This window comes from Nuphar pumila, chromosome 3 (assembly GCF_984573655.1).
Source record: "Nuphar pumila chromosome 3, dmNupPumi1.hap1.1, whole genome shotgun sequence".
Classification (NCBI taxonomy): domain Eukaryota; kingdom Viridiplantae; phylum Streptophyta; class Magnoliopsida; order Nymphaeales; family Nymphaeaceae; genus Nuphar; species Nuphar pumila.
The window spans coordinates 7,497,858-7,510,175 of NC_143251.1; the positions used below are offsets into that span (position 1 = coordinate 7,497,858).

The window sequence follows — 12,318 nt, forward strand, 5'->3', positions numbered from 1 at the left end:
AATTCTTCCTGAAAATCGTTCAGCCTGGAGAGACTGTGAAACACTAATTAAATTAGGTTTATCTTGACGATAATTAGTCTTACAGGACTATATTAGGCGTGAGATTTCGACTGCAAAAGTTTGCCAAATTTCTCATGGATTTTTAATTGCTCATCAATATATGGCCATCATCTTCCTTTATGAATTGTTTTGTTGTTCTATAATTCAAGTCAATAATTAAGAAGATGGTCTCATCTTCTCTATAATGTTTCCATCTTCTGATACGTAACCTGAACTGGTTGTGCAGCATTGGTAGCAGATAAGACACTGTTTTATTTGGTTTTGTTCGCTTGCATGGACTCTCTCTCTCTCTCTCTCTCTCTCTCTCTCTCTCTCTCTCTCTCTCTCTGTGTGTGTGTGTGTGTGTGTGTGTTTTGTCAACCTGCCCTTGAATGTTGATGCTGCGAGTTCTACATTGTTAGGTTAAGCGGCTCTGATGGCATCAGAACAAGCCCAGTCATCTACTAGTGCTCCTACTTCATGTTGGAGGAAGAAGTCAGAGGATGCCACCTTTCTAGCTGATTTAAGGGATCATATTGATGAGTTTATCCATGCTTCTATGGATGAGCATAAGACATGTTTCCAGAAGACCATTCAAAAGGTTTTTGACAACTTTATTCAGCGTAAGGGTGATTTCAGTATTTCACTTTTAGATTGGTCACTTCACTTCTTTCTTCTTTATGTTAGTTGTCAAACTATTAATGGAGCTCATTCTGGTTTTTTTCAGATGTTTCGAATGTCAAAAGCTGTGTCAGAGAAACATTCCGAGTCTAATGGAGTTGAAAGTGTACTGCCTCTCCAAACAACAGTCTCTGAATAGAAAGGATAAATGACCATTTTGGTAGTCGATTTGAAGAGATCAAAAACACTGAAGAAGAGACACACGGTTTACGTGGTTCGGCCAATGTAGCCTACATCCACGGAGGAAGATCATGCATCTTTTATTCTCTCTTGCTTTTGAGTACAACAGGAGGAGGTATTTATAATAACAGTCCCACAGAGATAGGGAAAGTAAGTAAAGGGATAAACATGCCAGAAAGCAAAAAAGAGAAATAAGGAAAGTGAAACCGCCAGATCTCCCACGATAGGATATTGATCTTCACTCCCCCTTAAGTGGAGCATGTATGTCATGACATCCCCACTTACTCATTGCTTGGTGTAGATCAGACTTTGATATACCTTTGGTTAGTCCATCAGCAACTTGCTCATTGCCTTCAATGAAGAGAGTTCTGATTTCTCCATCAACAACTTTGTTCCTCACATAGTGACAATCAATTTCTATGTGTTAAGTTCTTTCATGATAGACAGGGTTAGCAGCGATATGTATAGCAGCTTTATTGTCACAGAACATATCGATAGGTTCTTTTGTGGAAAACCCCATTTCTTTGAGAAGATTCTTTGTCCAAGAGAGTTCACAGGCTCCATCCGTCATAGCACGGTATTCAGCCTCAGCACTGGACCTGGCTATAACCTTCTGCTTCTTGCTCTTCCAAGTGACTAAGTTTCCTCCGACAAACACACAGTACCCTGTAGTGGACTTCCTATCCAGGATGTCACCCGCCCAATCTGCATCTGTGAATACAGTGATGTCAGCATTGTTGTTCCTTTTATACCAAAGCCCTTGTCCAGGTGATCTTTTTATATAGCGAAGAATTCGATCAACAGCATTCATATGAGTCACCCGGGGGTCATGCATAAATCTGCTAACATAGCTAACAACATAACATATATCAGGACGAGTTACAGTAAGGTATATTAATCGTCCAACAAGACGTTGAAACCTTTCCTTGTCAACCTGTGGTTCATCCTGTTGAGCACTGTTTTTATAATTAGAATCCATAGGAGTATCAACTGGTCGAGCACCAATCTTCCCAGTTTCTCGAAGGATGTCAAGAGCATATTTGCGCTGAGATAAGAACAACCCTTTGTTGGAGTGAGTTATCTCAATACCAAGAAAATATTTGATTCTTCCTAGATCCTTGATATCAAAAGTGACTTGAAGATATTCCTTTAAGTCTTTTATTTCTTTTGCATCATTACCAGTTAGAATGATGTCATCAACATATATGAGAATGTATGTAGTACTAACTTTGTTCTTCTTCATGAACAAAGTGTTATCGGTATGACATTTGGAATATCCAATTTTCTCAAGAGCTTTGCTGAGCTTAAGATACCAAGCTCTGGGAGATTGTTTTAAACCATATATGGCTTTATTAAGCTTGCAGACAGAATCAGTACCTTCTTGAGGATGCCCAGGTGGCAGTGTCATATAAATTTCTTCATCTAGCTCTCCTTGAAGGAATGCATTCTTGACATCAAGTTGATGAAGAGTCCAATCAAAGTTACATGCAATAGAAAGTACAATGCGCAGAGTATTCATTTTAGCCACAGGAGCGAAGGTCTCTTCGTAATCAATACCTTGAGTTTGGGTGTAGCCTTTGGCTACGAGACGAGCTTTGTATCGGTCAAGGGTTCCATCACTCTTGAATTTTAATCGATAATGCCATTTGCATCCCACAGCCTTGAACCCTTGAGGGAGTTTCACAAGATCCCATGTATGATTTTTCTCTAAAGCTTCAAGCTCCTCTTCCATGGCTTTGCTCCAGTTCTTGTCATCTTTAGCTTTGAGGTAAGTTTCTGGTTCTTTTCTGCTATCAAGCTCTTTGATGAACACGGCATAGCCTTTTGAGATATGGTTATAACCAATGTGATTTTCTATGGGGCAGGCAGTAGAGCAGTAAGTCTCATAGTCAGCTAAATACCTTGGAGTGCTCCGAACGCGTTCAGATCTTCTGAGTTGAGAGGAGCTTTCAGTCGATTCTCTTGGATCAACATTCATAGGAGAATTCGTTTGATTAACAGACTGATCGCTCTCTAAGATAGTCTCAACTGTCCAAAGGAGATTGTCATAGTCCTCCATTGTCTGAGTAGTGTTCTCCTCCTGACTTTTATCCTGAAAAACATCATTTAAGACAAAGAAAGGAACATCTTCATTGAACCATACATCTCGTGACACATGTAGCTTACCACTTTCTGGATCATAGCATTTGTACCCCTTTGAGCTGAAGCTATATCCAACGAACACACACTTCTAAGTTCGGGGACTAAGCTTGTCTCTTTTATGAGGCGGAATCCATACATGAACAGTACACCCGAAAGTGCGAAAATAATGGATGTTGGTCTTGGACCCAGTCAGAAGTTCAATAGGACTCTTGTAGCCTAAAAGTCTACTAGGCGTTCGGTTAATTATGTGACATGCCGTGGCAACAGCAAAGTTCCATAACTGTTTTGGAACCTTGCTTTGAAACATAAGACTTCTTGCAACTTCAAGTAAGTGACGATTTTTTCTTTCAGAGACCCCATTTTGTTGGGGGGTGTCAACACAAGAGGTCTGATGAATAATGCCCTGATCTTTGATGAATTCCTCAAACCAATGATTTACGTATTCTGTTCCATTGTCAGTACGAAGCATTTTAATCTTGCGAGCATATTGAGTTTCAACCATTTTGTAAAATGCCTTAAAGTGATTGAAAACCTCAGACTTGCTTTTCATCAAATAGATCCAAGTAACTTTGGAGTAGTCGTCAATAAATAGTACAAAGTACCGGAATCCAAGAATGGATTCAATAGGAGCTGGTCCCCATACGTCTGAATGAATCAGATCAAAAACATTTTTACTAACACTTTCAGAAGTGGAGAAAACGGGTCTGGTCATTTTTGCATGCTGACAAATGTCACAGAGACTATTATTGAATTGAACATTGGGAAACAAAAAATTTAGAACACGAGAAGAAGGGTGACCCATCCTTCTATGCCACTTATTTCCTTCATTACTTCCTGCAAAGAGAGCTCTGTCAATCATATTTAAACGATAAAGTCCATTAGTAAGACTTCCTTCACCAATCATTTTCTGAGTCGTCTTGTCCTGAAATACCACATTTGAGTCAGAAAAAATGGCATAACAATTTAGATCTTTTGTAATTTTGGCTACTGATAGAAGATTTTCTGAAATGTTTGGCATGTATAGAGCATCCAAGTTATGATCAAGCAGTCGAATAGTGCCTTTTCCTTCGATCGGTATATGAGAACCATTGGCTGCAATAACCGGATTGCTGTTTTTGGATAAAACAAGATTATTACAGATATTGCCATGGTTCGTCATATGATGAGTGGCTCCCGAGTCCACAACCCATTGAATATTACAAAAAACAATCAGACTTTTGAATCATACCTGCATTAGCAAATGCCGGCTCTGTTGTTTCAACAACCATTCCAGCCGACTTCTGAGCTTGAAGACATTTAATCATCTCAGCCAATTTTTCCAATGTAACTTGGCTATCTTCAGCGTAGACCTGATTCGCCTTCCCTTTGTAGTCATTTCGATCAAAGTTCCTTTTGTGATTATAACCACCATTCTTTCCAGGATGACCTATAATGAACCAGCAGTTTTCTTTTGTATGCCCCACCTTACGGCAGTGAGAGCACCGTGGCTTTCAGTCCATTAGTTGAAACTTATTTTCAGTTTCATTAGCATTAGTTCGTGAACTAATAAAAGCCGATTTGTCTATTTTTCCAGCATCATCAGTCAGAACGATTTCATGATGAGTTCCCATTGCTCGACGTCTAGATTCTTCCCGCATGAGAGTAGAACAGACAACACTTAAAGAAGGAAGATCTTGGGTCATGAGAATCTGACTCCTGAGTTGTTCATACTCATTTCCAAGACCAGCAAGAATTTGAAAAATTCTTTCTTGTTCCTTTATTTTTTTGATCTGCGAGGGATCTGTGGTGGAAGGAATGTAGGAATCCAGTTCGTCCCACTTTCCTTTCAACGTGCCCAAATACTTGCTTAAAGGAGTAGTTCCCTTTTTTTGATTTTGGATCTCTTGAGTAAGTTGATACATGCGAGCAATGTTGTATTGCTCGCTGTATAGTTCACGGGCAGCATTCCATATGGCTTCAGCAGTCTCAAGAAATAAGAAACCATCTGCTATCTTTTGCTCCATAGAATTTAGGAGCCATGACATTACAAGATGATTGTTGGACTCCCAATCATCATACTTAGGATCATTCAAAGGAGGTCTAGGGTTTCTTCCATTGATCAGACCAAGTTTGGATTTTCCACTCAAGAAGAGAGTAGCAGCTTTAGACCAAGCAAGGTAATTAAATCCATTTAAAAAAGTATTGGTGATCTTGAGACTCGGATTACCTTGTTCGTGAACCACAACTTTGGTGGTAGATCCTTCACCATGAGAGATCCGTCCAGCGTTTTCACCAATGGAGTGATCTTGGTGATCCGCCATGACCTTCAGCACCCGTGACGATCAACCTTGCTTAGGAAATGAACCTAGCTCTGATACCATGAAGAGATCAAAAACACTGAAGAAGAGACACACGGTTTACGTGGTTCGGCCAGTGTAGCCTACATCCACGGAAGAAGATCATGCATCTTTTATTCTCTCTTGCTTTTGAGTACAACAGGAGGAGGTATTTATAATAACAGTCCCACAGAGATAGGGAAAGTAAGTAAAGGGATAAACATGCCAGAAAGCAAAAAAGAGAAATAAGGAAAGTGAAACCGCCAGATCTCCCACGATAGTTCAGATTTAGTCAGAAAAGTCACTGATCATATATGTTTTTCTCCTCTAGAGATTGAACTTGGGAAGAAAGTTAAGCTCATGGATGTATGCTTCTCATGATGAGTTCAATTTTATGGTTTCAGGCTAACTTTCTGAGAAGATGTAGGTGGAACTGCATATTTCAGTTTGGCAGAAGTGATCTACCAAATTGAGTTCTGCTATCTACGCTTCACATGTGCTATATTTCTCTGTTTAAATCTGATTCGTGAACTTGTATCTCAGTCATGCCTCTGAAATGAGAGCATCATTCCCCTGCATCAAATTTGTCATTCATCTTTATCTCGGTAAATTATTTCAGCAAAAATGTAGCTGATTTTTAAACAAAAATTGATCTGTGAATGTTTGCATTATCATGATGAACTTTCTTTTGATGTTCTAGTTGTACACTTGAGCTGGATACTCTTTGTTAATTCTTAATCCTTTTATAGTTTTGATAATTGATGAGGTACAGAGCGATTGCTCGATATTTGAGGGGGGGACACAGGAGTCCGGATCGGGTGCAATATGGTATCACAAATATTTGTGCATTAAGCACCTGATTTCCCTCCATCAGGCCTTGGGCCCACAACTGACAGGTCCTGTCCCCCAAGATGGAGGGTGATCAGGTGCTTAATGCACAAATATTTGTGCAATCATATTACACCTGATCTTTTCACGGGAAAGACGGCCTGCATTTTGCATTTGTGGGGATGGTTGTTAATCTCTCTCTCTCTCTCTCTCTCTCTCTCTCTCTCTCTCTCTCTATATATATATATATATATATATATATATATATATATATATATATTTTCAATAGATTGTTTCTTCAATGCCCCAAGTGGAGTTGGCGTAGTTGGGTGGGGGCCTTGCCTGCTAGATGGGCAGTAAAGGTTCGATTCTTATGGGTGTCATCCCTCTGCGCAAGTCAATGGGTACACAGGCCCCGGGAGCAGCAGGGATCCTAGCCTTGAGTTTTATACTGCTAGCATGATGACTGTAGGTATGACAGGCTGCGCCAGCGTGACCAGGTCTTCATGCCAAGTGTGGCTTCTCCGGGTTATAAATTCAAAAAAAAAAATTTGTTTCTTCAACTAAAAATGCCAAACTGAATCGTGTGCTTGAGGTGATGAAGGCCTTGACCCTAGCCAGATCTAATTAATTGGATCTGGGTCAGATCTCTAGCTATTGGTACGGGGTCTAAGTTCATAACTGACTGAGCTTCACTTGTGCTGAAAGCACAATACCCACTTTATGCTACATCAGATCTTTTCCAGATCCAATTGATCAGAACTCTAGTATTGACAGTACTGGGTATAATTCAGACTAATTGAACTTGACTAAGATTGAAAGTGCCACATCCACCTCACTAAAGCTACACCGATCTTAGTTAGATACAACCGGAAGGGATCCGGATCAGACCTCAAGGGATTGACAATGGGTTTGAGTCCAAATCTGACTGTACTTGACTTCTGCAATGCCACACTTTGGCTTTGGATACAAGAAATCAGATCCAGTAAAATATATAAATTTTTGATGTTTTTCATTATAATATTTCATATTTAATTTTAATTAAATCTTGGGTATGGTTTGTGCACCTTTAAGTCATAAAACATTGAAGGTTCCAGACGTTTCCTGTTGGCTGCATCAAAAAAGGTGAATCAGACTTGTAGTAGAGGGTTACCAATATGTCAATGTGTCTCTTTTATCAAATGTCACACCTTAAATAATCATAGTATTATAATCCACAACTACCAATTGTTTTGGCCAATCTAATTCAGCATTGGCATAAAATGAGGCATATATCTGTGTCGTGTTTGGAAAAGGTGTAAAACTAGAATGGATAATTATCTCTTTGTGTAAATTGCTTGAACGATTGATATGTTCATTGTAACCATAGTCACATATATAAGTGATATTTTGAAAATATAGCGATAATATAATTATAAATACATAAAATAATATTAAAATAAAAATATATGATATTTTGAAATCTTAAAACATTATACATATAACAATATTGCATCTTTACCTGTAGGCCCACTTCACACTAATTGCATCTTTTTTAGGTGGCAAGCCTACAAATTTCTACGTGTTATTGTTCTCAATGAGTGCAATTTCTTCTCTTATAGATTCTTTTCACTCTTCTTTTTCAATTGCCTCTTCATCTCCATTCATAAGAGCAAAATTTCACGATTCATAAATTTTACATAATGATCATACTTTATGTGGAGGAGTGTTGACGTTTGGGTCATTCAAATCACTAGATGTCCTTCTAGTTAAAAAGTCACTAGATAACATGCTTATCTTTTTTTTTTTTCAATAAGAGACTTTAAATTCCTAAAAAAAATTTAAACGTCTCTAACTTTTGAACAAGAAAAGACACCCAACTCGTACAAAAAAATCATCAGTAAATAATAAAAAATATTTATGGAGTTTGTAGGGGTCCACATGTATTAGCATGAACCAGTTTCACATGCATTTTGGATCTCCAAGCTCTTCCACTTTGTTTGTCCAAACTGGGTTAGTCCATTATACAAGAAGCTCCAGATCCATGGGTTCGATTGGTCCAATGTAAGTACCTCTCTTCCTCTACAATGTGGTTTCCTAAAAGGTTTAATACTAGTTCTTATGGTTGGAAGAGTTGCTGCCATGGTCTCAATCACATTAGAGACCATCTTAATTAAGTGGGAGGTGAGCAATGGCCAACGTATTTCCTTTTGGCTAGACCCATGGATTGGGAACTCACCGTTAATTAATCATTTGGGGATCCCTCCTGGTAGATCTCTGTTTAAGTTCATGCGGCAGATCCATATAGCCGATATGATGGATCAATCTATGGGACTGGTCCAAGATATTTAGGAGGCCATAAGACAACACATTGAGAGTCTTGGCTTTCATGTGGACAAGCCCTTGCCCAACACCAACAAAAGAAAAAAATATTTCATGGGCAAGTTCTGGTTCCTTCTCCACTTCCTTGAAATGTGATCTGTACTCAACACTCCAAAGTTCCTATCTCTAAGCTCATTTGGTGCATCAAGTTACTATTTGCAAGTTTAGGGAAGCTTCTTACTCAAGACAGGCTTCAAACTCTTGGGTTCTCTTTTCCTAGTCGCTGCAGCCTTTGTAGGGCAACTTGTGAATCGGTGGACCATTTATTTTTCCACTGCAGGGTGACCCAAAGGGTGCGGCAGCAAGTTTGCCGAACATTTAGTCGTGAACTTGTCGGTGAAGCGCTTGTCAAGGTTGTTAAATGTGATGAGGCGAAGCGAGGCGTTGAGCCTGCGCTTCGCGTCTGAGGCGTACGCCTCTCACAACTGGAATGGAAGTGAAGCGGTGGGAGGGGAGGCAGTAAGAGAAGGGCCACCCGCCCAGCTGGTACGGAAGCGAGGGATATGCCGGTCGTCCGGTGGTCGGAGAAGACTGAGCAGCAGCTGCAGCACAGCAACTCCGGTGGTCGGTGGTCACAACTGGTCGGAGGTTGATGAGGGGCGCATCACAGCAACGCCTCAGTACCTTGAGCGTGCGCCTCGCCTCTGAGGCGTACGCGCCTCGCCTCTGAGGCGTACGCTTCAGGTACTAAGGCGTACGCCTCTCACAACACTGGCGCTTGTTACTTGGGGTCGGCGACGGCTTCGTCACAAACACGTGTTTAAAGCATGGATGGTATCCTTTCAAATCATCATTTGGAAAATTTGGTCTTTGAGAAATTCAATAATTTTTGAAGAGGTTCCATTGGATGATGAGCAACAAATTCAAAAATCATGTTTGAGCGTTGTTCGGGAGCATGTATTACACATCTGTAATAATGTTGTTCATCCCATAGTTTGGAAATGGTGTCATATAGGTGAATGGTTCCCTCCTCCAAACTGAGTAAGGATTAATATATTCAGTCTGTATAGAAACCGATGGCAAGTGGGGTACACTGTTCGGGACTGTCAGGGCCAGTACTTTAAGGCAGGATGGGTGCTTGATAACTCGAGGGTGATTGATCGTGAATGGAGGGTGTGGGAATTGATTGTAACAAGCATGGATAGAAGATCCAAAATTATGATCGAAGTATCTCGGATGGACATTTCAGTGGTACTTAATCATAAATTAAAAGGCAGAGGGCGAAGCTCTGTCTCGCTAGACTATTTAGTGGGTATTTTACTTTGTTTCAAGAGGATCATTATTAAATATGTTTCCAAAGATCAAAACGTACATTGTTTCGTCTTGTAACTTTGTTTTTTATTGCCTTTCTTACCACTTTTTTTATTTTTGTTGGGTGGTGTAAGATCTCCTTCGTTCTTGACCATGACCATGACAGCTAGTCTTGTCTCTTACTACATGTGATCAAAATTTTTTTTGCCAATTTTATTTTTAACTTAGATCTCCACCTTAGACTGAAATGCATGCTCAATATTCTTATCAACTGGTATGTGCATTTTTACTTTATAAGCCATCAAAGAAGTCATTAGTTTATTAATAGAGTAAATTGATAAGTCCTTATATTTTTTTTATAATAGTGACAACATGACCAAATTTTGAAGGTAAACTCCTCAAAACATTTTCTACAATCTTTTGATCAATAATGTTTTATCTAAAAGTTTACATTTGATTAATAATAACATAAATTTTAGAGCAAAAATCTTGTACAGGCTCACATCCTTTCATAAATCATATTTCAAATTCTCTACATAGAGTTTGGAGTTTAATCAGGATTACTTTTTTGTAATTGTAAAATTCTTGCCTTGATATGTCTCATGCTTCTTTTGCTTTTGTGACATAAGTCTTGGAATCTCTTTTTTACTTCTCTTAGTTTCTCTTTATAACCATTTGTTCTCTAATAGATCTCAAAGATCTTGTGAGATGAAGAATGTTCATATCTTTATAGTTCAAAATTCATAATTTTTTTCATTAAAAATAAAAACTAGAGATTGTAAAAGGTTAAGTGTATTTGTATTATTCAACATCATGAACTAAAAAAAAATTAATTACCTCTCTGCACCAATTTAAGATCTTCTGCTTCAGCTACTACCTTCACCACCACAGTGTTGCGCCCAGCTTTCCGTAACAAGACTTTGATACCAAAAATATTGGAAGAAGAATAAGAACAAAAGTTCTACCACGCACAAGAGAAATACTAAAAACTCAACGCATTATCGTAAGAGAATAAGGAGATAACAAGACAAATAACACACTCACATCTAATGCCTATTTATATAAGCAACACAAATATCGTGGAAACAACCCATGTATAAACCACCAACACTTTATTACACAGTTACACACACGATTTTTTTTAACGCACCAACACACAACCCTTTCATCTTATCATGACTTTTCTACTCACACATACGACTTTTCACGTGACACGTTCTCATAAAAAAATGTTACACAACCTGTATCAATTCTTCACATGAACAGTCTCTGGTGAACTTTTTATCAAACTTCTTCAAGAGTTAGAGGAATGCTACTTTTCAAGAAGAAGATTTATCTTGCTCCCTGTTGCGCTTCACCGCCAACTCTTCTCGATTCTTCCTCTCTTGATCCCTCTTCTCCATCCCCTCCATGAACTTTCGGTGCAATTCCTCCTGATGCTCCACTTGGTTCATGAGCCTCTTCAAAAGCGTTGTTGTAGATGCCAATTTCTCATGTTGTTCTTGACCTGTTTGCTTCCTTTTTTCTATTTTGCTCTTGTTGGTGGTGGTATTGCTTTTGTTATTGATCCTTTTGTTGTTATTGTTGTTCTAGCTATTGTTGATGTTGCTTTTGTCGTTGCGTCTTTCTCATGGACTCCTCTTCATGCGTGAATCAAGCACACACAATCACACCAAATTTTTTAACATGGTTCGATCACTAGGATCTACTTTCACATTTTAGACCCTCTCTCTATCTCTTGATAATAAGAGAGAGAGGACCCTTCTTGTTTATAGGTGATCATTTACATGTTTCTTAAGAAGAGTCCTCCACTTTGACGAGTAATGGGTTGGTGCTAAACTCATTTGGTGCTACATCGCTTGCTAAATAGGATTTTTGAGTTTTTTTTTTCATTTTATTTTTAAATTCTGACCATACAGACGTGATCTATGTACTTGATTTTATAGGGATCAGCTCTTGAAGTGTTTGATTCCAACACATGGGTGGGTTTTTATAAAGTTCAAAAAATCAATGGTCCAAAATCTTTGTAAATTATCGAGGCTCCAAACATCATTTTTTTCGTCAAAAAACACATGATCCAAGCCTGGATTCTTATTAAATCGACCATGCCCAATACATTTATAGGGCCAGAACCTCATAAAAAGCATCAAAGAAACTGAAAAAACCCATTTAGCACGCAGTTTAGCACCAAATAGGTTTAGCACAGACCCTTTGGGAGTGCATTATAAAGATTATCTTCTTTAAGTTTACATTTGAAACTCTCTTTGATTGGGAAGACTCTCTGCTTATAAGGTAACTTAGTCTCCTTTAGTTCGTTCTTGTTTAAAGATTCACTTTTTGCTGCTTCTATCTTGAAAATGATTATCTTGATTGAGATTAGTTGATCAGAAAAGAGGAAATACATGTATAGGATGGGCTTCTTCCTATACACGTTCAAAAGATTTTTGATAAGAATAGCAAGTGTTTCCCCAACATATGATGATAAATAAAGAAAATTGTGTGAAAATCAAAATGCGAATAC

The 12,318-nt window shown here is 38.7% G+C and overlaps 1 protein-coding gene across 1 annotated transcript; it reads left to right on the forward strand.

The window, feature by feature from the left end:
* The first annotated feature begins 475 nt into the window (after positions 1-475).
* On the forward strand, positions 476-859 carry LOC149841810 (uncharacterized). The gene is made up of 2 exons (XM_090001171.1): positions 476-640; positions 767-859. The coding sequence occupies exons 1-2, from the start codon at positions 476-478 to the stop codon at positions 857-859; spliced, it is 258 nt and encodes an 85-aa protein (XP_089857297.1).
* The last annotated feature ends 11,459 nt before the right edge of the window (positions 860-12,318 follow it).

Coding starts and splice junctions, on each gene's coding strand:
- LOC149841810 (XM_090001171.1), top strand. CDS start 476: ATGGCATCAGAACAAGCCCAGTCATCTACTAGTGCTCCTACTTCATGT. Junction 641..766: donor TCCAGAAGACCATTCAAAAG/GTTTTTGACAAC, acceptor GGTTTTTTTCAG/ATGTTTCGAATGTCAAAAGC.